The sequence below is a fragment of the Polypterus senegalus genome, chromosome 4 (assembly GCF_016835505.1).
Source record: "Polypterus senegalus isolate Bchr_013 chromosome 4, ASM1683550v1, whole genome shotgun sequence".
NCBI lineage: Eukaryota > Metazoa > Chordata > Cladistia > Polypteriformes > Polypteridae > Polypterus > Polypterus senegalus.
Window position 1 is genome coordinate 48,615,232 of NC_053157.1, and position 26,892 is coordinate 48,642,123.

The 26,892-nt window shown below is 36.3% G+C and overlaps 1 protein-coding gene across 1 annotated transcript in view; it reads right to left on the bottom strand.

Annotated features, from left to right (window-relative positions):
- Positions 1-7,892: 7,892 nt before the first annotated feature.
- Positions 7,893-26,892, bottom strand: part of LOC120527318 (kinesin-like protein KIF27) — a 48,055-nt gene continuing 29,055 nt past the window's right edge. Inside the window, exons 12-19 of the mRNA XM_039750585.1 lie at positions 24,670-24,867; positions 23,471-23,581; positions 23,048-23,224; positions 20,251-20,466; positions 19,376-19,582; positions 18,293-18,491; positions 11,878-12,039; positions 7,893-9,837 (exon numbers count right to left, since the gene is read on the bottom strand). Of these exons, the coding sequence (XP_039606519.1) occupies positions 9,419-9,837; positions 11,878-12,039; positions 18,293-18,491; positions 19,376-19,582; positions 20,251-20,466; positions 23,048-23,224; positions 23,471-23,581; positions 24,670-24,867 (1,689 nt within the window). The 3' untranslated portion in view covers positions 7,893-9,418. The remainder of the gene's footprint in view (positions 9,838-11,877; positions 12,040-18,292; positions 18,492-19,375; positions 19,583-20,250; positions 20,467-23,047; positions 23,225-23,470; positions 23,582-24,669; positions 24,868-26,892) is intronic.

Sequence of the window (26,892 nt, forward strand, 5' to 3'; positions counted from 1 at the left end):
GATACACATTTTGCAAGATAAACAGCAATAAAGCAAACATCTCTGCATGCAGGAATTTAACAGGCTTAAAAACAGCAATTATTATTGAATGTAGAAAAACCATCGCTAAAACAGTCCACGTCCTGTCAAGGGTGTGACTTTCACATGAATGCAGTGGGGCTAAGCTAGTAAAGTCATGGGGAACTGATTCTGGAGAGACCGCTAGATTCATGGATCAATTGGCTTCATTTACGGTCTCAAAGTTGCCAACCCACAGGAGCTGTGACTGCTAGAGTAGTCCATCACATGGGCTTTGAAAAGAGTACTGCTGAGTGCCTACTTATGGTCACCAGCAGTGATCCCGTGATTCAGGGAGAGGATTTTTAGATAGATAATCTACAGGGGACAAGCAGATGACTGCATACCCTCTCTCCTGTGATTCCAGTAGCTTAGTGTCAGTGGGCTCATGTGAAAAGGCACCTCATGGACAGCACTATCCCTCTAATTGTTACTAACTATCCAGCATCACATAAAACAACTGTTTCAACACAGAAAATGGGTACATTTTCTTAAATGTTTGCTTTTTGAACTGGCCTTGCAGAATTATATAAAAGTTTGTAAATGCATACCATTCTCATTCAATTGGTTTAATTCAAGAAATGTTGTACATGGAGACCTTTGCATCTAATTCATAAATCATACAAAAGTCTAATTGTGTAGCAAGACACCAACAATTAAGAGGCAATGTATTTAATTCTTTCCATATACAGTACACACATACATACAGACACACACATATATATATTATATATTATATATATACACACACACACACACATAGAATATTACCACAAATAATTTGTTCCTGCAGCCTTACCACCAGCCACACTAGATGCTGTCAGTGATCCCCTTATTTATGCACCAAGCCCACGAATCCACAGGAACAACGATGGGACTTTTCTAACAAAACAATATTCACAGAACAAAGCCCATACCTGCTCGACTAAGCATGCATGACATATCTGGGGCAAACACAACTACCAGAGGCCCTTTATGCAGTTTCTGGGACTGTTCCAATTATGTTGGAGTATTTTCTATTTAATAAAAATGCAGCTTCACAAGCAAAATAGAGAAAAGAATGCTGGCATAATTTTTGGAGGACTAGAATAAAAGTAACTTTATTTTTTCTACATTCTATCAGTGTGTTTATCCAATCAATTTAAAAAATGAAATCCCCACTATCAGGATTTAGTACATTCTGGGCAGTGTGCAAGCAAGAGAGACATTCTGGCCACACAGCACTTACTGGTCATCCAGGGGATTAAAACAGCCAAGCAGTGCACAACACAAGGCATTTTATCATATTGTGCATTCAGGTTTGGCAACAATTGGTAAATAATTAAAAAGAAAATCATATACCTTCAATTACAAAGGCAAAAGATATGTATAGGGTGGTCCAGATCTAATTATGCAATTTTCACCGCGCTATAACTTATTAAGTTTATTACATAGAAAATCCTGGACCATCAAGAAGTGTGCGAACTGACAACATGAAGAATCGTCTTTGTGCCGAATTGGAATCATACCTGCATAAATCAAAGTCATCCAGACGATCTGGATCTGCATAATTAGATCTGGACCACCATTCTCTATTTTGGCCATTTTGAAACGTCTTCCTTAGATGTCCACTATGACATGCTTATACTATAATCCATCATTTCCACCACTATGGAGTCTGGTTTCTGTTTCATCTTCACCATATCATTTTTCTATGCAACTGTAACATTGTTATCACCCTAAAACCCTAATTTTAGAATTCCTGATCAGGTCAAATCAAGGATGAGCCCACCAAATAACTTGGACATTGTTATGGCCACTAGTGATATTTAAGGTTGAGGGGGTAGTGCGAGGCCCCAAATACCTGTAGCCTTGGTATCTTCCGGGACATTAATAGTCATAACTGAAGTTGGCAAATGTGGATACAAACAACAAGTGATGGTGCAAAGTACATAGTGGGTTTATTACAAATAAACAGTACCAAATTGCAGTGTAGTTCTTCAATAAATAATCCATAAAATAGTGAGATAAAACCAATAAATAAGTTCAATAAACTGTTAAAAGCCAGGAATAAAAACAAAGATTGGAGCGGCTGTTCATATTTGTTCCTCAGGGCTTTCTGTGTCATGTAACCCCCTGGCTCATATCCCAGTCACGTCAGCCTCCCTCGTACTTCCACATATGTATGCAGACCACTTGAAGCACACAGTCGCTCCTGCTTTCCATGCTCAACTCAACAGGAGCGACCCTCCCCTAGAGTGCTGGTCCTCTCACTCCATTTTGGGACAACCCAACTGCCACGCCTTCTCTCCTTAACAATGACTCTCTCCCTCCTCTTCTTTTCTTTCAGATTTCTCTTCCTCCAGTTTTCGGTTGTTTATCCATTCTATTTTACCAAGACCGTTTTTATACTGAGTGCACATGCACCAAATGCTCTGCAGAACCACAATGAGGGAAGGCTGTGCTAACCATTTCCCCCCCCATTAAGTTCCCTGGGGCTGCTCAGCTTTCCTCCACCACACATACATTCATAAGGACTGAACTGCACTATTCTATTGACAACTCCTATACCTGTTCTGACAAGCCACGGACCCCAGACAAGCACAACCACAAGTGAGTCAGAAAATGTCAGGATCTGTTGGGAGATGGTGTCCATTATTTCGATGTTACACCATTGTAATATTTGAAAATTTGCAAGCAAACTTTTGTACATTGTCATGTATATATCTGTCTATACATGTACAGGCTCTGCGGTGGGCTGGCGCCCTGCCTGGGGTTTGTTTCCTGCCTTGCATGCTGTGTTGGCTGGGATTGGCTCCAGCAGACCCCTGTGACCCTGTAATTAGGATATGGCAGGTTGGATAATGGATGGATGGATGAATGAATATGCAGGCTTTAATTGTGCACCGGTGGAAGCGCAAACGCCCTTCTCTCTAAGGACAGCTAGGGGAGCGTGTCCGATTGTGAGGGCATGTACAAGTTTGTGTGTCAGTCAGGTGCTTCATTAATTCATCAGAGGCCACAGCACATTCACACCTGTGCCCTGTCAAGTGTGTTTGAATAAAAGGAGTCTGCATGGGACAGGAGGGGGAAGATCGAGGGAAACAAAAGATGGAAGAAAGGAGGGAAGCACGCAGGAAGACGGGAGAGTGAGCCGGATCAAGAACAAATGAACGAGACAGCAAGCGAGAGAACAGGCAGGCAGCCATGATGAAAGCCCTTCAGGTAAGTTGAGGATTGCTCCAGTTGAGAGATTCAGAGAGCTGGAGTGATCAGGTGGAGGTCCATGGACAGTAAGGACCCAAGCCTGAGTCCAGATGGGGAGCCCTGCTGTTGAGCTATGGAGCAGCAGGCACCCAGACCAACCATTTAAGACAGATGTCTGTGCCTGTTGGTTTGGCATCTTCTCCTCCTGCAAGGTCTGCTCAGGATAAGGGGAGGAGATGGCAAGATAAAAGGGATGCACCGGGAACTTTAAAACAACAGTTTCCTTGCCTGTGAGATTTTAACCTTGTTTTAATGGATTATTTATTTGGATTATAACCTCCACAATTCACTTGTTTTTATGGATAATTTACTTATTATGGATTGGGCACTGCACTGTTTTGAACACTGTTTAATTGGATTTTAATAAAAGCACTGTTTCACTTTTGCACCTACCTCTTGCTATGTGTGTTGTGTCCTCATTTGTCTGACTCATACCTCATCGTGGTGATTTTTCATGTATTCATTATGTACAGTGTACCCCCTATGATTTCGTTGGTGTCGTCACTAGAGTCTAAGAATCCAGAATACTTAAAATATCCTTAACTTCACACATGCTGGATAGTTGTAATTTGCAGCTGTTCTTTCTTTACAATAGACTCCATTTGTGAATTTCCCCTTGGGATTAATAAAGTATCTATCTATTTGTAATTTTAAGCTTTGGAGCAGAGGGAAAAATCAAGGAGAAATGTGCCTTTGTTCCAAACATTATGGAGGGCACTGTATGTCCCACCTGTTAGCCCTGCCCATTCCTGCCTAAAGAAGAAGCAAAATGGGCACTGAGGCATATAACCAGTGGTTTACCCTGTGCTGCGAACTCTCTAGTAATTGAAGGCACAGTACACAGTGGCAGTTTATATCTCAGGTTCCTTCCACATCCAATACACATACCATTTAGGCTGTTTGGCCTACTTGAAATATACCCAGTAAAGCCAACTTTAGGGGAGTGTAGAAATGCTCCACATAGGGGTAGCCTCAGCTTAATTTGCCAATCTCCCCTGGAAATGCAAGTACAGTAAACAGATGGATGAACTTTCTTATTAAGCCCACATCAAATTACACAACTTGTGGTAGAAGGGAATGTCAAACTTGGAAGGCTGTAGTTGATGATATTGTTACATACCTAGAAATTACAGGGTATGTCAAATTATATGGCTGCAAAATTACTTTCTAGTGAACATTCACAAATCTAGCATTGCAAAACCGCTCCTTGACAGTCAGTAACATCAATAACGTCCTGCCTGACAGAGATGATGCCTGTGCAAATGGTTTACAGATACGGCAAGTTCAGAGATATGATAAATGAGAAATATTGCACAACTGGAAGTGGTTCTGATAACATGTTCCTCTATCTCAGTATACGAGAAAGTCAAGGGGAGCACACTCCCGTTTTTTTCTTTTTTTTTCTCCATGTTGTCATGGTATGTCTTCTGTCTCTCTTCTGTTGGTCAGGACCAGCACTCTCTTATTTCTAATTGTTCATAGCTGCATTTATATGCACTGCATTTCAGGGTGAGTGGTCATTGACTGTCAGCTCTCACATGCATACAAGTTCATCCTTATGACTAAAAAGTCAAGTTCAGTATTTTTTAAAAAGTTATTTCTTCACAAACTTTGCACATATGCATTTGCCACACAAAATTGTGTTCTAAAGTTAAACATGTTCAATAAATAAAAAAATAAATCATTATCTGTCCTGCTGTTTTATGATAGAAGGCACAAAGCATCACTGAAAAACAAAAGTCAGTTTTTTCAAGTCAAAAAATGATACTGAGCATTGAGCTGGGTCTGGAGTTTATACACATATTGTAAAATTGATTTAATATGTCATTTTTAAAACAAAAAAAAACACCAATGTTATGAGATTCAGCCATTTCACAAGTTGACCAACTGTGTGCACTAGTTCGGCACTTGTCTTCCACCTCAACAGCCTTTTTCCCCCCAAGGTATGTGTTTCCCTCTTGAAAAATAAAAGTGTATGTTTATGTAAACATTTCCTGCCATGTGCTTGTTATTGTGTTAATTTACTTCCACGTGTATTTGAGAACTCCTTCCATGAAGACATTACTATAACCAGAACAAACAGAAAATTCTTCCTTACCTCAAGAACAATAGTAACAAATATTTGATAAAATGATCATTTCCAGATCCCTTTTGTTGCCACAAACATGTGTCGGAAACACAGAAGGCATGTTTTCTTATATTAAAACTTTTGCCACTTCAAAGTGGACATATTCAGTAAGGTTTTAGACTTGTATTTTGTGGTGGTGCTCAATGCCTCATAGCTTTCTTCTATTATGAAATGCCAGGGCAGGCAAGATATTTTCTTTAACTTATAGAAAACTCTTAACTCTAGAACACAGTTTCTCATTGCAGATTTATATATACCATGTTTGTGAAGAAATAACTTTGACTTGAAAAATACCAAACTTATTCTTTTAGAATCATCAAGGTGAGTCACATATTGAGTCGCTAGATATGTCAGGCTACATGACTAGTGATTATGGGAGAACAGTGCAATGGACTCTGACTTGCTAAGATAATGGAAAATAAAGTCTGCAACTGAAAAATTGCTGGAAAAGGCATGTAATGTAACATGGCCTTTAACAGTTTAGCATTGTTAATTAACATACTGTACATGTAAACAATTTATAATAAGAAAGATTTTTTGGTGCACTCTAAAAACAAGAGATTTTAATTCAGTTCTGTTCACTTTATGTAGTTGCAGTAGCATTGTCATGTGTACAGCCGAAATAACTTAATCTGTATGTCCAAACATCATGCAAAAGTTTGCCACTTTTAAGCACCATGTTAACAAGACAGCGTTAACTAACATACATAACTTTATTTATTTAATAGAAAACAGCATACCTGTTTCTATGCTCCTACTTCCTTAGACCTTATGGAAAAAGAACCTGAGAAAAAACTCTGGTCTAGTTAGCTTTCCTCATTATTCACACTTTTACACCCTAAGAGAAACAAGAGCACACAAGTTTAGGAAAAGATTATTCTTAATGAAAGATCAATCTATTTTTCTACACAACATAACATTGCTTAAAACCATTTAATCAAATTCAGAGTTGCTACAGATGAAAGTACGAAAGAGCTCTGAACAAGATGTTAGTCCCCTTACCCCCAACTACACAGGGCCAATCTGTAGTTACCAATTAACTTAAGCCACACATCTTTGTGGATGTGAACAAAGGACCACAATGCTATTTATGACAGGGAGAAAAAAAGCCAACTCTTACTATTTACATTCGGAGTGACTTGTCCAATTCCAGGTGAGAACAAAAAACGTATTAAAATGAACAGCAGTAGCCACCGCTGTATGGAGGACTATTTTGGGCAAAATTAAATAAATAAATAAATAAATGCAAAAATAAATAAAAGTACTGTGAAATGTGAGCATGAATAAATAAATGTATCATGAATGTCAAAGGATGGATGTCCAGAGCAAGGAACTGTGTCACCTGAACTGGAGTGTAGTAGAGTCCGTTCCACCTGTTCTTCGATAATTTCAAAAACAGTTTCACCTATACTGGAGTCTAAAAGGGCCGCCAACATTGTAATTTCTTCCGATAAATCTTCAATTCTCTCTCTGAAATACGTAATATCTTTGGGAGAATCCATTTCATCGGCAGTAGTAAGCATTTTTCTAATTAATTCTTGTGCTATCGATTCACCAATCAGTAACTAGAGGGCGTGTTAGAGCCCACCCTCTCAACTTTGACGAGTGAAAGTGACAGTTCTATTTCAAGCCGTATTTCATGACGGTTTGCAGGAGTGTTACGGACAAAATTAAATAAATAAATAAGCATCAAAAAACATATTTCGTGACACATTTATTTATTTATGCTCTCATTTCATGACATATTTATTTATTTAGGCTCTCATTTCACAGTACTTTTATTTATTTACGCATTTATTTAATTTTGTCTGAGATATTCCTCCATACTGCTGTACTGAGTTCAGTCAGCCTTGTCAATTTAGAATGAAAACAAGTTTTAAACAACAATACAAAATGCTCACTTAAAACTCTGTAAGCACAATGAGAATAATATTGTTGAGAAAGCAAACACAAATTCTTCTTAACCATTCCCCACCCAAGTAAAGCCTGAGATTGCCTGAGCAGTTTTAACCATGGTCGGGTCATTCAGAAACAATGCAAACTTTTTGCTAATGGCAAATTTATTTCTCCTATAAAATCTATCAGGTGTACCAGTTAATTACTATTCTAAATATGTTTGTTCCCTTGTTGTCTCCTCTATAGACGATTAATTTATTTTTTTGTAACACAGCATTATGAGAAAACTGGACCAAGATTTGTACTGCTCAAAAGCTAACGTACAGCAAAGGGGATGCGTTTACCAATTATACAAAGGTGAATTCAAGTGATCAGATGATCTTGTATGTGACCTTGTGCTCTTGGAAATTTCACACATTGGTTATTTAAAAAATTTATGGAATACTTGAAGTGTTTATTATTGTACCAGATATTGCAAGTGTAATTTTTATTGTAACTTCAACAGTTGCAATCTTACAAATAACATTAATATAAAAAGTTTTTTTTTCTTTATTTAGAAAGAAAAGTATAAATTGTGTTTAGATCCTCTATTGATAAAAACAAAAGCAAAGGTTCAGACTGGTATTAGTTAAAAAAGAATTGGAAAAAAATACAAAAATGTTTACAGAAACTGTTTCAGCAAAATAAGTGCAAAATGAAATTCTATAAAATTCTAAAAAAATTCTAAAATTTATGCTAATACACAAATAAATATTGACAAATACACAACATATTGCACACATTATTCTATAATGTCACACTACAGTGCTTCTAATATATTTAAATTGTTTCAATAAAAACCTATAGATGTATATATTTATATACACACACACACCCACACACACATACTATACACACATCGTCAGCATATATTACAATAACAAAGTTTACCTTTTTAAAATTCTGCTTTCTCACTATGACTCAAGATTACCAGCTTGCTTAAATATTAAAAAAATCTGCTCATGCACCTTATCCTTATGTTTAAAAAAAAATAAAGTAAAAAAACATAATTTTGCATGTAAATAACTCAACCAAGGCCTACTGCACCATTTAATTCCTCAAGTGTCTGTGGTTAGCAGCCATGTAATATTATACCAGGATACAAGAACCAACAACAGGGAACATTATTCTCAGGTTATAAACTTTTTTTTTTTTTTATACCTCTATACTTTACATTAATACACTAGTATAGAGTTCAAACAGGAACACATAAATTGACAATTTTAATAGTTTTAATGATTTTGATCTTTAAGTTACTATAATGAGTGTAATCTTTATATTATTTTCAAATAATGATGAGATGGTAATTTAAAAAAAAAAATCAGGAGTTACTAAAAACTTCATTTCATAATTACTGGGGAACAGTACACTCAGTGTAACCACAGTATACGTTTAATGTGGCCATACTGGATGAGTAAATGTATGGAAATTGTAAAATAAAAACTAAACTTTAGAGGTATAAAGATCAAAAGGCACATTCTTTAAAGGTTCTTCAGTTTTATACTTTGTAATAATTTACATTCACTATAACTTAACTTGTTTGTTATTGTAACAGGAATAAACATTAAAAACATTAAGGAGAAGATGCAGGTTTAATCATTACAAAAAAAAAAAAAAACTGATGTAAAAAAAAAAATATTCTCAACAAAACATATTATTTACACTTAGAATACTTGCAGTTACCACATTTCCTGGGAATTTCCAGTAATGGCACTTAACCGCACAAATGAAAGAATACAATAAGATAACTGGTAAGTTCCAAAATGAAATAATAAATATATATTGTTTCAACATTATTTACAGAAGCAAATCTTCTACTGGTAGGTAGAGACACAATTTCACCTTTCCACAATATAATTTTTTTTAATATACATATTGCTCTGTTTTGTTCACTGGACTGCTGTAATCTTGTTATTTTTATCGGAACTGAGTGAGTAAGAGTTTCATTGTAATTTAATTTGACTGATAATGATTTAAGTAAAGCACATTTGCTTAACCCTAGTTTGTTTTTAAGTACTTGCAGTTGCATGGCTAAAGTGTCAAATCACACTACTAATTGCCATCAGAAGATTTATGGGATATTTCAATAGAGTCTTCTTGCATTGAAACCACACTGGCTCCAAGGCTTGAACGCCTGTTGGACAGCTGGGAGACAGAAATCTGTCTCAGTTCTCTTCGCAGCACTCTCACAGGAGTTATACCAGAATGCTGACCTGCTTTAGGATCCTCATCTTCTGTAGAATGCTCTTTTCCGATGGCTAAGCGTCTTTTACCTTGAGATGAAACAGAAGGAAGCTGAGCAATTTCTTTAACCTCATCCCACACGTTGCTATATTTGTGGCTTTGGGGACTATTTGAAAAGCTATCACTATTTCCCTTCGTGTTTCCTATTGATATATTTTTTTCAGAGGCCATGGCCCATTTTTCATCCTCTGGAAAAAATAGCTTTTTTTCTTGAATGTCCACATCACCTGTTAAAAAAAAAACAAAAAAAAAACAAAATAAACTTCCAACTTAATATTGAGAAATGGCAACTGACATTAAGTTCATTATTGTTAACACACACACACACACACACACCAACAAACTACAGTACAGAGTAAGCAGTGTGAATGTGACAGAATGAATCTTACCGAATACAGGCAGTCCCAAGGTTACATATGAGATAGGGACTGTACGTTTGTACTTAAGTTGAATTTGTATGTAAGTCGGAACAGGTACATTATTTTAATAAATGCTATTGTTGACCGATTGTAACCAAGTGCTCAGCCAATGAATGATGGAGCTTCACCTCTCTCTGACCTCTTTATTATTTCTACTTTATTTTCCATGGTGATGGTTTTTCTCTTCTTTACACTGTCACCAGTACTTGCATCAGATTTGTGTTTCAGACATTGTTGAAGGGTGAAGGCAAAAGGTACAGATGAGCTCTTTTGCACAGCACTGTACAGCAGGAAGGCACCCCTCGTCAGCACGTCTGATGTACTGACACGAGACAACTTCCTGCTATGTACGTAACAGTACAAGCAGGCTTGCTATTGAGAATGAATGGGGCAGTGACAGGCGGTTCATCACCAGCCCACCTCACAGTCATCTCCACTACAGTGTGCTGCCTGCAGCGTCCTCCTACCGAGAACGAACATGGTGCGGCCACCGCCCCCATTCAACAGGCAGTCATCCGAGGCACACTACAATGCTATCCCCCGCCTCCCCGTTTACCCTCAATGGCCTCCGTTCAGCCACAATCGGGTCACCGCTTGCAGCATTATCAGCCACCCACCTAGAACGAACGGGCAGCCGTGTGTGGTGGGCGGACAGCGAAACCGCTTGCCGCCAGGAGCCGCGCGAGCTACGCTACGCTGCGCAAGCAGCAAAATCGCCCCCCTCCAGTCTCCGCCCAGCCACCGCTTGCACCGTCCCCAGGCTGAAGAGGACGGAGTGGCAGTTACTGAGGCACATGCGTCGCAGCTGCAGCTTCGTTTGTAAGTCGTAGGTCGGATGTCCGTAACCTGGGGACTACCTGTAGTTCTGGTAACACTTTTATTTATTTATTTATTTTTTATTTTATTGATTTTATTAAAATCACAACATTCCATACAAATAAATCAATTTTTATAAAAACAGGATTGAAAACAAATCAACACCCACCCCTGATAACACTTTTATTTTAAACAGCTACTAATAGTCTGTGTGTTATAAAATATATTATAAGGTTTTTTAATATGATATGAAACTAAGAAAATGACAGGAATTTGTTTCAAGAGGCTTATTTTGTTTATTTTATTTTTTTATTTTTACTTCATTATTTTTTATAAGCACAGTTATTAAAAGGTATGCATATTGTTAATAGTTACTTTATCAAAGATCCCTAAACTAAAGTGTGATCTTATTTCTAAACCAGCTTTATGAATTACCTATTCATTATTCAAACAATTAACTAACTAAAATGTACAATGCAATAGTGAGAAAAGAATACATTAAAAATATACTTTACAGAAATTTTCTATAATGGATATTTATCTTCAATTCAGGAACAGCATGTTTAAATAATTAATTTGAACACTTGGATAACATTTCAATAAGCTCTTAGTTATCAGTATAGTTTTCAGACTATGAGGTCTCTAGGTCCATTCCCAGTTCCACTGCATTTAGTCCCAGGAACTGAAGTTTTAATTGTCACAGTTTGCTCTGATGGTTAAGTGACAGCAGTAACTTCTACCTCTTGCTTAAGACCAATATATATATGGTCAAATTAACTTTTAAGTTAACCTAAAAAACAAATTTTACCATCTTTAATATGCATTGCTTATTTAGTAATGCACTTTCAATTGGCTAAAATCACTTAAACATAGCAAAGATGTTTAAAATAAAAGACAAAATTTTTATATATCATGTTCAGGTTTGAAATGTTTGATCTAAACTATTATTCAGCATAGCTTTTACTTTTATGGCCCATGCTATATAATACCATACCATATTCTAAGCTCACCTAATCCTCTCTTATTAATTACCTTTTGATGATGTTGAGTGATGAAGTGAATCTACTACCAACTCCTTAAGTTTCTTCTTTAGCTCCCTGCTTGTCTTCTTATAGAAGAAAAGGTCCTTCTCAAGTACCTGGATTTTTGATTCATACACTTTGATATTCTCGGACAGACCTTCTCCACCTTGTTCTAAAATTAGGAGAAATAAACAAGTTATCAGGTATGTAAGAAATTCAGGAATTAACTGATCAAAAAATCTAGAAACAAAACTAATATATTTTCTCCACTTACTAGAATACAAACTAGAAAAACCTGAAGCTCTACAGTTTAAACTTGTCTATCAGGTATCGTGGCTTGTCCAGCTTTCCACCAATGCACATACCTCCTGTCTACTTCTTTCAGACCCTCTTGCCTCTCCTCTTAGACCTAGTGATTACTAAAGGACTGAAAGTTGATATAAAACAGATCATTGATATTGGTCTATCAGACCATTTTCTTCTACTTTTTAATATAGAAATAATGATAAAAAACACCCATGAGAAGCATATTGTTAAAAAATGCTTCTTTGACTCAGCAGCAGCTTTAAAACTTACAAACATTTTAAGCAATCAGTCCGTTTATAGTGCCAACTATAATAGCGAGGATAATGTAAATAGTAAGGTGGAAAGATTTAATACTAAAGTGAGAGCTGCTGTTGACAGAGTTGCACCTGAAAAAATCTTCTAGCATTGTTATACCATGGAAGACCCAAAGAGTGTCTGATTTAAAGAGAACATGCCGCAGAGCTGAGCGTCAATGGAGGAAAACTAAACTTACTATCCACCATGAAATATTAAAAGTCAAAATAACAAAATACAATAACACTGTCCGTCTTGAGAGACGCTGCTATTTCTCCAAGATTATAAATAACAATGCTAGTAATCCCAGAGTCTTATTTTCTACAATTGATCGCCTACTAAACCCAGGTAACTCAAAGGAATGCCTCCAAAGTTCTTCCAGTAAAACCTGTGAGGCTATCGCTGTATTTTCAATCAAAAATTAATGATATTAGAAATAACATAGTATATCCCTCCAACACTAAGGATCCTCCTAAACCCCAGCATCCTGTTATAAACAAATTAAACTCTTTCACTAGGATAGATTTACCTGATTTACAAAAAATAATCTCTCAATTAAAATCCTCCACCTGCGTCCTTGATCCAATACCAACAAGGTTTTTCAAAGAAGTATCAGGCGTGCTAATTGATAATGTTCTTGACATAGTAAATTTGTCATTAGATACGGGGGTCTTCCCAGACTGTCTTAAGACTGCTGTAGTTAAACCCCTTCTTAAGAAACATAATCTTGACCCTCGGCTCTTGAAAATTTTAGACCCATCTCTAACCTGCCTTTCTTAAGTAAAGTTCTGGAGAAGGCAGCCATTATGCAGTTAAATGACCACCTCAATAAACATGCTATTCTTGATAAATTTCAGTCGGGTTTTAGAACAAATCACAGCACAGAAACTGCACTCGTTAAAGTAGTAAATGACTTGCGGGTAAATGCAGACATTTATCTGTTCTCATCCTCTTAGATCTGAGTGCTGCATTTGACACCATTGATCACAACATTCTTAGAAATCGCCTTAGTCAATGGGTGGGCCTCTCTGGCAGTGTCTTAAATTGGTTTGAATCCTACCTGACAGGGAGAAAATTTTTGTTAGTTGTGGGAATTACAACTCGAAGACACATGATATCCGATATGGTGTTCCACAAGGCTCTATCCTGGGTCCGCTGTTATTCTCAATCTACATGCTTCCGTTAGGTCAGATTATCTCAGGGCACAACGTGAGCTACCACAGCTATGCTGATGACACACAGCTGTACTTATCAATAGCACCTGATGACCCGATTCTATTGATTCACTAACACAATGTCTGACTTGTATCTCAGAATGGATGAATAGTAACTTTCTCAAGTTAAATAAAGAGAAAACTGAAATCTTAGTGATTAGCAATAATGGATACAATGAGGCTATTAGAAATAAACTGGATACATTAGGATTAAAAGTCAAGACAGAGGTAAAAAGCTTAGGGGTAATTGTTGACTGTAATCTGAATTTTAAATCATATATTAATCAAATCATTAGGACAGCATTTTTTCACTTAAGAAACATAAGTAAAGTTAGACCTCTTATATCACTGAAAGATGCTGAGAAATTAGTTCACGCGTTTGTTTTCAGTCGACTAGATTACTGTAACGCACTCTCTCAGGACTACCCAAAAAAGACATAAATCGTTTGCAACGAGTGCAGAATGCAGCTGCTAGAATCCTAACTAGGAAAAGAAAATCCGAACACATTTCTCCAGTTTTAATGTCACTACACTGGTTACCTGTGTCATTCAGGATTGACTTTAAAATTCTGCTTATGGTTTATAAAGCCTTAAATAATCTAAGCCCCATCTTATATATCGGAATGTCTGACATCTTATATTCCAAATCGTAACCTCAGATCCTCAAATGAGTGTCTCCTTAGAATTCCAAGAACAAAACTTAAAAGAAGTGGTGAGGCGGCCTTCTGCTGCTATGCACCTAAAATCTGGAATAGCCTGCCAATAGGAATTCGCCAGGCTGATACAGTAGAGCAATTTAAAACACTGCTGAAAACATATTACTTTAACATGGCCTTTCTATAACTTCAATTTAACTTAATTTAACTTAATCCTGATACTCTATATGTTCAATTCATCATAATAACTATTCATGGTGGCTCTAAAATCCGTACTGACCCCTACTCTCTTTTCTGTTTCTTTTTCCGGCCTGCGCCACCACCACCTACTCAAATGATGGATAGATTAAAAGGCAGAACTCTACGTGACCATCTTCATCAAGCCCTTCCATGAGAACCCTAAATCCAAAGAGGACTGTTTCATTTATGTTAGGTAGAATGCCCAGAGGGGACTGGGTGGTCTCATGGTCTGGAATCCCTACAGATTTTATTTTTTCTCCAGCCATCTGGAGTTTTTTTGTTTTTTCTGTCCCCCCTGGCCATTGAACCTTACTCTTATTCGATGTTAATTAATGTTGATTTATTTTGTTTTCTTATTGTGTCTTTTATTTTTCTATTCTTTATTATGTAAAGCACTTTGAGCTACTGTTTGTATGAAAATGTGCTATATAAATAAATGTTGTTGTTGTTGTTGTCTTCTTTTCACCAAATAGGTGTTTAACCAGTTCTCACCCTGACTTGACAGTGTAAGGTCCTCTGACTGCAAAGATAATTTAAACCCCATTCCAGGGTCACATATGGTGAATTCCTGTAATCTCTTCTGAGGTTAGAAACAGCCTTCCATTTGCTGTAGGGAACCAGTCTTGAATTACTTCTAGCGGCTCCTGGCGTCCCTGTACCCACAATCTTTCTGTGACCCTTAAAGAACTCTCAAGAAGAGGGCAGCATTGGACTACTTTACAGGTAATCATCGACTTAACAACCTATGTGTCTTACGACCATTCGACTTATGACCATTACCATGTCTCAAGGGCAAACAAAAATTTTTCGCCACACCAGCTCCATATGCTGTAACTCATTCATCTCAACCTCAGTTTATTACCTGCAGCGGTTTCGACTATGTTCAGTTACATTTGTCTTACAATTACACGAAAAGGGTACTTGATCTTGACGCAAAAATAACGTTAAACAAGCACTAAGAGGGAGAAAAGAAAGCAAATTCAATTGCATGTGACTTTAAGTTATCCTATTGTAACCGGTGTTCACCAAACAGTACTGCTAAGCTCTGGCTTTGAAAACGATGTGCCGCTTCCTGCGAACTGCCCCGAAGGCGTAATGAAAGCATATTGAACTCCTTTATCTGTTAATGTTTATGAAATGTTAAAACAGAAAACAATATGAGCAGTCAAACTGTGTTAACACATTTCCTCCTCTCACAGTTAACACAATGAGCACTGGGTGAGGCTCACACTGATGATGTAAAATAACATAGACAAAGGAAGGACTCGTGAAGCTGTTAAAGGTTCAGCACCCAAACAAGCAACAGTAATAATGAAACAAAATGATAATTTACAAAAAAAAGATAAAAAACCTACATAATGTGGTAAGAAGGATGATTATAAAAGGATATAAGACAAACAATATGACTTAAAGAACTTATTATACATTACTATACATATGGTCTGGTTTGAATACAAACACCAGTCCGTCTAACGTCCAGATCTACTTATGACCTGTCCGTTGGAACGGAACGTGGTTGTAAGCCGACATCTACCTATATTACTCAACGAGTCCTCTTGTTTTAAAGTCTATTTTTACTCCTGCCCATTTAAACAGTGAAACAATTTTGGCCCCAACTTGTTCCATCCACAGTGCTAAAATGACACTCCTTGCTGCAAAGTGGTAATTCAGGTTGGCAGGAATGCACTCAAATATTGTAAAAAGATACAATAAACTGTAATATAGTTCAATAACCTGAACAATGAAATGCACACATTTGTTGTGAATGGCAGTTTATTTAGAAATTCATCTTTAAACAGTGTTAGGTAAATGACAGCTCACACCTAAGGTGCTTGATTTATGAATATTATGGAATAAACCTGCTGCAAGGTTACAGCAGACAATTTCTTTGTTATTAATGACAAGTGAAACAAAAACAATATTGGATTTCCTTCTGTAATTTAAATACCTTTTTAAAGGATTTCGACATGGGTGACACTCTTTTCAACTGCCTCGCCCAAACATTAAGTTTCACATTAGTCAGGATATCCCCTATGACAGAAATGTGACCCAATGACTGTGTACTGTACTCACACATATTGCCTAAAACAGCAACTTGTATTTTAAAACAAGGATTCAGATTTATGCAGCGACCAACAAAAAATCAGAAATGTTTTTAATTATCCAAATTAATTCGGTTCTGCACTTTATTCCTCATCCTTCCAATGCCAGATACAGCACTAAAAATTACACTGTGCGCCACAAGTTGGTTCCAGAGGAATGCAGGTCTCTACTTTCTAGTAACCAGGAGATGCTGCCAATGCTGGCATTTCCTCCTTGGTCTCATCCTTCTTCGAGTTCGTTGGCCAGGCACCTCTGCCAAGTGCTGAGTGGTCTACACTCATATAATCCTGTATTGCACTACAGGGCAAATTCCTCTCTCACTCATGCTACTGCTGGTGCCCTTGCCTAAAACACTTTGAGGGCACACAGCTCACTTACAGATTGTACTTTATTCTAGCAGACCCTGTACTGCCACATTGGCATTTACAATAATTTCTCAGTTTGGCTCTCTTGGTCCTAACTGTGAGACTTTATTCTATCTCTGTGCCATTCCAGGGGTGCCCGCCTTTCCCAACTTAAATATAATAATCTCTGAATAAATATATACTACTATTATTAGAGTTGTTATCAAGCAAGAAGTACAGATCACTTAGTTAAATACTCAGACTAAGCATAAAGCTCTAAACACAAGTAAATGCTGCAAAATCGATAAGATTTTTACTCAGAGAGAACATATGAAATGTGTATAAAAGTTTGAAGTTCAAAATGTAGCTCTATCTTTATCACCTTCTCGAGAGCAAACTCTGCTCTCTCACCAGTACAGACATCTATTTTTTTCTCCAGCTTTTGGAGGTTTTTTTTTTTTTTTTTCTGTCCACCCTGGCCATCGGACCTTACTTATTCTATGTTACTTAATGTTGACTTATGTTTATTTTTTATCGTGTCTTCTATTTTTCTATTCATTTTGTAAAGCACTTTGAGCTACATTTTTTTGTATGAATATATGCTATATAAATAAATGTTGATTGATTGATTGATTGATCTTACTCCAGAGCAATGCATATGCAACACTTAAAGATTTGTCAGTGGCACAGAAGTAAGAAGGTGTTTCCATGAGAAGAAACCTACAGCTTCTGAAGTTATGTCACCTTTGGACACAGTAGGAAGGCAGTGAGATGTAACGGCTAAGGCACTGGACATTAAACCCCAAGGTGGTTCTCTTAATTTCCATCTCTAGCCCATTGTAAAGGTTAGATAAAAGTGTCAACCAAATATACAATAATAATATCCATCCATCCATTTTCTAACCCGCTGAATCCGAACACAGGGTCACGGGGGTCTGCTGGAGCCAATCCCAGCCAACACAGGGCACAAGGCAGGAACCAATCCTGGGCAGGGTGCCAACCCACCACAGACAATAATAATAATAAATTTCTGCATGGAAGACTAGAAGCTCTTTTCCTACTCAAGGACATTCCACTTTGGACCACACAAAAAACAAATACTAGAGTAGGAAAATTTTATACTAAGCAACATTAAATTATGTTTTCTTAATAAACCATGTGCATCTCTAAGTAACTGCTAAATTTAAATGGCATGTGTCTGAAAATATAACATACTAAAAATGCAGAACATAAACTTGACTAATAGTAATGGTAGACTGGATGTTTACCTTTAAACTCTTGCAAAACTAACTGCAATCTCTGCTCGTGTTCTTTTTGCTGAAAAGTCAGTTTTCTGTCCATTTCTAAGTTAAGACGTTCCAGAGCAAATTCTAGCTCTTGAATTATATTCTCCTTTTCCCTGATCAGAATTGTCTGCTCATCAGATTTTAGCTGTAATTTCTTTTCAGATTCCCTCAGACATACAACCTAAAAGTAAATCATTGTCAATGTTAACATTAGCATGACAATTTTTTCTATTATTTTACAAATAACAAAACAACATTTGTGTTTCTTTCAAAGTTCAAAATACAATTGTAACAAAACATTTTTTTATTTTAAACAGTAACCATATAAACACACCAGATATCACTAAATTAGTTTTTTATGAAAATGGACAGTACATTGTCATCTTCACATTTGTATGTTCATTAATAAATGTCAGCTTTAAAAAATTTATTGGACACAACTATAAATATCCTTCAATGAAAATAAATTAAAATGAAGGGCAATTAAAAGAGTGAGTGCACTCACTGCCCATGAAGGGAATGTCTGTGCATTGTAGGGGACAATTACCATACACCCATACTCTCACTCATACAGATATTTAGTTTTGCCAAATTAACATAGGTGAATATTTAGAGTTGCAGAAGAAAATCCACCCAAAATTGAGATAACATTTAATCTTCACCGAAAATCGATCTCTCTATGTCACAGAATACCGAAAGAAAATTTCTACACATACCAGGAATTCACGTCGTTTACACATGTCATTATTTAAGAATAACAGACATGTTCTCAAACATATCAATTTAACACATATCTATGATAATTATTACTGAGAAACAAAATATCCTTTTTCTCAACTGGGAATGTTTGATCTATACAAGTATGATATCAAAATAAATATTTAACAGACAATAAAACATAAAGCATAATCAACCGACATATCTCTAAATTTTGTCTGTGATACTTGGATACTCTCTGAAGAATTTCGTTAATTAGATACAGATGCATAAAAGCAAGGTGGCCTACAATATCATCACGTCATCATTAGTGTGTCAGGTTCACATGCATATACTCAAAATACTTACCTTTTTAAAATATCTGAGTAATAGGGCCTTTACTTCAGGAAATGAGAGCGTGCTCAGTTTAACCATGACCCCAGCCTCACTATGTGTGAAGAATTCTGTTGAAGACCTAACAGAGTACTGATGGCTCTGAATGATCTCATTTTTATATTCAATAGCAGCATCTACAGCTTCTAAGCCTTCCTCCAGCTGGAAAAGAATATGTTCCTCCTGAAATTAAAAACACAAAGTAATGCAAATTATTTATCTGTCACTCAAAAAACAACTGCAATTTGTTGCATTTTTCTTCTATTTTCCACTGACTCATCTTTAACTATATGAAATTCTGTCTCTCAATCAATTTTCCAGTTGTGCTTATTCCAGTTCTGGTATGTGGGAGACTAGAACCTATCCCCGAAGCACACGCACACACACACACACACACACACACACAAACAGACTCTCAAACTCACTTGCACTGGGGCTAATAGTTAGTGACCAATCAACCTAATGTGCTCAGCCTTTGGATATGGAAGGAATCTACAGCACCCAAGCAGACAATGACCAGACTGGGGTGCAATCCCAGAGTTTATGAACTGTGAGACCACAGTGCTAATCACAAACCCAATCCGAAACCCAATTGTAAACCCAATCCGAAACTAAAACATGGCTGACACAAATTTTGATATGCATTTTTAACAATACATTTATCATTGTTCCAGTCTGGAGGAAAACAGTATATTATGTTCAGCTTCTTAACTGGAAAATATAGAGAGAAAAAGAAAGATGACACCTTTGCCATACTTTACTAGACACTGGCAATGTTGCTACTTTCTGATACTGTCTAGCATCCATGAAGCCTATTAGCAACTGGAGCTTTGTACAGTAATTTCACTCACCTCCGTGGTCAAAACACAGCCACTTCTCAGTTTGTCATCCAAGCTATCTCTCCTTTTTAGCAGTCGTTTTCTCTCATCATGTAAAAACTCTACTTCTGAGGCAATTTTATTCTTATTCTCCTCACTGGTGCTTTGGAGTAACTTATTTTTTTCTGAGAGCTCCTTATCTAACATGCTTAATCGTGTGGACAGTTTGAGAATATCTTTACTCAAAGCCTAAAAGAAAAAAAAAATCTTCAAATTAAATGTGAATTTAAGAAGCATGTTATATTACTTGATAATTATGTGAATATTTTAAATAACATATACTTACTAATATAAAAAAACATTTATGGCAGCTTAGTTTATCAACATAACCTTTTCTAGTACTATTATTAAATACTACTGCAAATATGAAAATGTGTGCTACAGTCTACTACTGTATTGTATATTGTACTTAGCAGAGGACAAAATACAGTCATTTAGTTTACCTAAATGGATAATAACATTATCAGTTATATTGGATCTATCTTAACATCTTGCACATGCTGTCTGAAAGATAAAAAAACTTGTCGAGATTTAATATCTTGAAAAAAAATCCATATCTAGCTATAAGGCAATTGTTAGATATATATTCCAACCTACGAACAAAGTAGTAATCATTGAAAACACTAAAAAACAAACTTGTAAACTATCTTTAAAACTTAATTTTAATGTTACAGTTTTTAATGACTGTATAGTGCAAAATTGTCACTATACATATTATACTAGCTGAAATACCCAGCGTTACCTGGGAGGAAAATAAAGTGTTTTTTTATTTAATTCTTTGAGAAAACCATAATTAAAAAAACACAACTTTAAAAATAAAAATAAATTAACAAACCATAAAGATTCACTAATGTGCTTGTCTTGCGGTCTTGTATGTATGTTATCATCCACTTGACGCTCTGAACCAGCCAGCTCTATTTAATTTGAAAAGCAGCAGGCATTTGAATGCTGGCAGTCGCCTGTTATATACTAACTGTGTAAGTAACAGCACGGGATCCTAGAAAGTATTGTGCTATGGCGATTCGCGTTGCCAATGTGCTCACATCGTTTGTGCATTAGCAGCTAAGCGACTGTCTTTCTTAGGAGGTTTCTTTTTGCCAGTATGCTGGCATCGCTTGCGTATCCTCGGAGCTGGAGCCTTCACCCCGACTCTACGTCTCACTTCCGTGCCAGACAGACACACACACTGGCACGCATTAAAACTCTATTTAATTTCAAGAGCAACAGGGACGCGATGGCGCTCAAACATATGCTGGCAATGCTGGCAGACACCTCCAGTTCGTCCTCTAGTGGTCGTTCCGAGTGTCAACTGAATGATAACATGCATACAAGACTGTAAGATCACACCCCCAGCCTACCCAGACGGGAGTGGGTTAGGGTTGATTTCACACTAAAGTATTTTAAGTTGACCATTGAGAAACATGTGTACCAAGTTTCATGAAAATCACTCCAGCCGTTCAGATGTGATACTGGGACATACATACATACACACATTGACTTTTATATACGGTATATAGATTTTTTAGATAATTTGAATGTACATCTTTGGACTGTAAGAGGAAATCACAGAAAATTAAACAGTTATGGAACCTGCAAATTACTCACAGAAGCCACTGCAACTGTTCATCACACCGGAGTTGTAACTCTGTGAGTTGTAATGCTACTTACAGTGCCTCTGTAACTACATCATAATGCTTATAAATTATTTTTAATTAGTTTTCACCGGTTAATGACTTGTCTCATTTATAATATACATATATAATATAGGTCTCAAATATAATAATATGTGTCAATTATAATATTAACAACACATGATTCTGTCATAATTTGTTTAATGTTAATTATTGTTATTAAGGGGCTCTGGCCTCTGCTCGCTTCACTCGCTAACCCCTGGGGTCTGGCGCTGGGCACACACTATCTCGCAGCTCAGCCGCTCAAAGATGAGAAAGCGATTGTATTTTAAATAGGTGGTATATGGGAGAGTATGCGAGACATGGGAGGAAGACAGTTTGGTCCTTAGTTATCATAGTCAGAAAATCAATTACTTGAGTATTTCACTACAACTGTCTATTTTAAATACCAATCAATAATAAAACATAGTAAAAAGTAAAAGTAAAAAAGTAGAAGTAAAAAAGTAAAGCGTAATAAAAAGTAAATAAAAAATTAAATTACATTAATGCCTCAGCAAAAACAATATTATGAATTACTTTATTGTCTAACATTCGATAAATGTTGCTTTTTTGCATTTCTGTTCACATATTGTTTGGGATATTTTTCTCTTTCTCGTTTACTGGATGATTCTCTTTGTTCTTGACTTTTATTATATGCAGTTCTTTTTTGATCAATTTCTTTTTTTGACATTCATTATCAACTGTTGTCATTGATTTTCCATCGCAATCTAAAATTCAATGTTCTTGAATAGATAATTTGCTTTTCTGCCTTGCCATTACAACAAATTGCACTCAGGGTGGTATGGAGAAAGGATTTGCACAGTAGGAGTAATGATTGGGCGAGTGGTGTGGAGGGGAGTGGTCAAGTCTGAATGACATGGACAAGATGGAAAATGTTTTTAATATAATAGAGAGATTAATTTAGTTTTACTGTGTGTTTAACTTAATATTTGTGTTAAAGTATATAAATGCTGCATGGTTTCATTATGTTCCATTATTGCATTATTTGTATGTACTGTATGTCCAAGTGCTTCAAGCCTGTAATCCGTGAACAGCACTATATTGAAAAAATACACTGAATCGGCTTTTAGTTACTGTACCTGGCTGGATCGGAGTTTCTTTATCTCCAGCTGACTTTTTTCCTGTGCATAGGACTCTTTCTTAGCAATAATTTCTTCTCGTCTCTTTAATTCTTCCTGAAGTTCAGCCAGGGCCTGACGTTCCTGAAGAACTTTTTCTACTTCTTCATCTAACCATTTTCGCTGCTCCTCAAGTTTCTGGAAAGATACATGTGGTAAAGACACTCAACCAATTAACTAATCTCACTCCAGGACTAATATTTTACCATTTCCATCACTAAGTATTATTAGCTAAGCCAAACACCTAGGCTATAGTTTATTGACTGCTGCCATCACAGAATTAGATTGCATTTCTTACCATGTTTACAGATCCTTAGAAAGTCTGAAGTAAAACAAATGTTATTTAAAATAAAAAATACATGCAAGTAAAAAACACCTACATACCTGTTGTTCATCAGGAGTGCTGACACCATGTTTTAACTTTTTAAAAGCTGCAAGCTCTTCTGTTTTTATTTTCAAAATTTTTTGCTGTTGCTCATTTTTTAATTGCAGTTCCTGTGTAAATAAAATAATTAAACAGTGCAAAATCATACTTTCATAACATGTAACAAAAGTAAAAGCATCTACCACGATCACTTCATGAATCAGTACATTTTAAAAAAATTTTTTAGTTGCTTTTGACATCATCATATTTTGTATCTGATTGCTATGGAACCATATATAATTAGGGGAGAGAGCATATGTGCATGCTTACAGAAGAGTGTTATTGCAGTCTACAATACCTGTAATGTCACTCACATCACATCCACTCAATGGCATCATTCTTGACATGTAGTTTAGTAGATATCTTTATCTAAATATTAGTGAAAGTCGCCACAAATTCACCATCCTAATTTCTAACTCTTATTCTATCTCTATCGGGTTGATCTTTCTTCTTCACTCTTAACTAAAATGACTACCAATAATCTGACACCTTATAACAATGGCAATGGGTGTGCCACACATGACATGAGCAGGCATGTTGAACCTTCAATTAGCATGTTGAGACTGTCATCAGTAGGTGCAGAATGCATTTAGATTCTCCTATATGTATGGGACAACACCAGTCATGGACAACATGGCTATCTTTATAAGAGTAACCTTGCATGCTGTCAGTCAGAAAGTGTCTACACTTTATTTCTTAAGAATAAATGCTTTCTAGCACAGGAAAGTTAGTTTCTTTTATGTTTTTTGCTTTGATCTTTATTTGCCTGGACTTTTGAGTATAGCCACTTTGATTTCATAATTAAATATAGAAACCAGGGTTTTTTCAACTCTAGTGTAGGTTTTCTCGGGGTGTTACAATGTCATTCCATATTGCACTAATCGCAAGATTCATTAACTGATAATTTAAAAATGACCAGTGTCATTTATTCCTTTAGTAATGCAATATTATGTGGTTCATACCTTGTTCATGATCTTGCCACAATGATGAAATGGACAAGCAATTTCAGAAATTCTATGGATTAACCAAAACATTTGTGTGTGCATCCAAAAATCTTCAAGATTATTTTAAAGGTGGTTTTGGATACATTTTCCAAAAAGCACCGTTGTATGTTTTTGCCAACATCAAGCAAAATAATATAAAAAGTTATTTGTAATACCTTAATATGCTGCTGATCCCTCTGGATTTCATTTTCTAACTTTTTTTTCTTTTCCATCTCTTCTCTTAGCCGCCTTTGAAGTTGCAACTGTTGCCGCTTCATGTGATCCACATTCTGCTCCAGCTCTGCTAGACGTTTCTCACTCTGTGTTGACAGAGAAGCCAGCTTTTTGGTGTCTTGCTGTTTCTTTTGTAGAACCTAAGAATAAAGTCAGCACATTTAAGTAATCAAAGCCAGAATAATCCTAGTAGTATGATACACATTGTGAACAATAAAAACAAAGCTATCATTAAATGTAATAAATTACTTGTGTACTGATAGCTTCAGGTTGCTAGGGAAAAAACTAAAACAATCGACTGTATTAACCAAATTTGCTCTCAGAATGTCAAAAATATTGTCGGACTTTCTAGACACCTTAATTTCTGTTTTAGTGGCAAAATAATGAAATCATGAAAATGTTTACAAAAATGAGACAATTTATGTAGTTATTAACAAAAGCAATATTAATATTAACCTATAGATTCATTTGAATAAAATTTCTGTTGAACGCCGAAATTGGTCAAATAATATTTGTATTTGTATCTTAACATTTAACTTGATTCTACCCGTTTAGAATGCTTTACAAATAAATATCTGTTAAGGGTGTAAACTTTCTCTACACATGAATATTGATAAGCACAATGTCTGGATTTGGGCATTCTGAACCACTTATAAAGGACACTAATAGATGTGTACAACTTTAGAAATGGCAAACAGTTTGATACTTTTGCACTTCAATGGCACTTCAGCAAAACAGGCCCATATATTTATTAATAAATGGAGAGGCAGATTAATGAATTCTTACCATTTCTGCAAATGCTATTGCACAGCCTATTGATATTAAACTGTCTACTGATTCTCAAGTTTCATCTTATTGTAGTCTCTATAATTTGACACAGTTATCTTTAAAATTGCCAGTACTAGTCACATTTACTTGTCTCAAACCCTGAATAGTCTTTAATTATTTGTTGGATAACGTATTTTCACCTTTTAATTAAATTAGCAGTTCCCTTTAATCTAAACCTTTAAATTTACTCTAAAATGGTACAACTTCACTCCATATTAAAAACTCCATACTTAAAATCAGCTTATGTGGATGTTGAAAAAAGTGTTTGCTAGCTCATTTTTACTGGCATTTGCTGTAGGGTTAACTTATGTCACCAAGTGATGCTTGCACTTACTCATTACTATCCATCCATCCATCCATTTTCCAACCCGCTGAATCCGAACACAGGGTCACGGGGATCTGCTGGAGCCAATCCCAGCCACCGCAGGACACACACAAACACACCCATACACCAAGCAAACACTAGGGCCAATTTAGAATCGCCAGTCCACCTAACCTGCATGTCTTTGGACTGTGGGAGGAAACCGGAGCGCCCGGAGGAAACCCATGCAGACACGAGGAGAACATGCAAACTCCACGCAGGGATGACGCAGGAAGCGAACCCGGGTCTCCTAACTGCGAGGCAGCAGCGCTACCCACTGCGCCACCGTGCCGCCCAATCATTACTAGAATTCTGAAATATTTTGAAATTCAGAAACCCACCATCGTAAGGCATGTTAATTATCTTTAATACTGCTTTCAATCTGGTGAAAATAATCACTTTAATAAATTACTTAGAACTGAGTAAATACATTACGTGTCAAAAGTTTTTGAACACCTTTTTTCAGTTTTAATGGAAATACACACAGTTTAAAGTCTTAATGTTCAATGAAATCAAGGCACAGAACAAATAAACAGTGGCAACTAAAAAAATAAGTCAAGGAATCATTAAGTGTACAAAATGTTTTCATATTTGTGACTCAAAGTAGCCACCTTTTGCAGATATACCAGGCAAACTGTAGTAACCCTTTTGATTCATTTACCAAAAGAACCTCAGACCATCACACTTCCTCCTCCATGTTTGACAGTTGGTGTCACACACAAAGGAACCATCCTATCACTAACTCAATGGTGTTCAAACACCCTGTATAATGAACCAAAGATTTCAAATTTTGAATAACTGGTCCATAAGACTTTCTTTCAGTCTGCAGCAGTCCACAACCAGTATTTCAATGGCCTATTTTGTCCTTTAAGGAATGGCTTTTTTACTGCCACTCACCCTGTTAAACCTGTAGCAAATGTCTCCTTTTCAAAGTAGAAACTGAGCGTTTCTTTTTTTATCACTGTTAAGCTGTGCT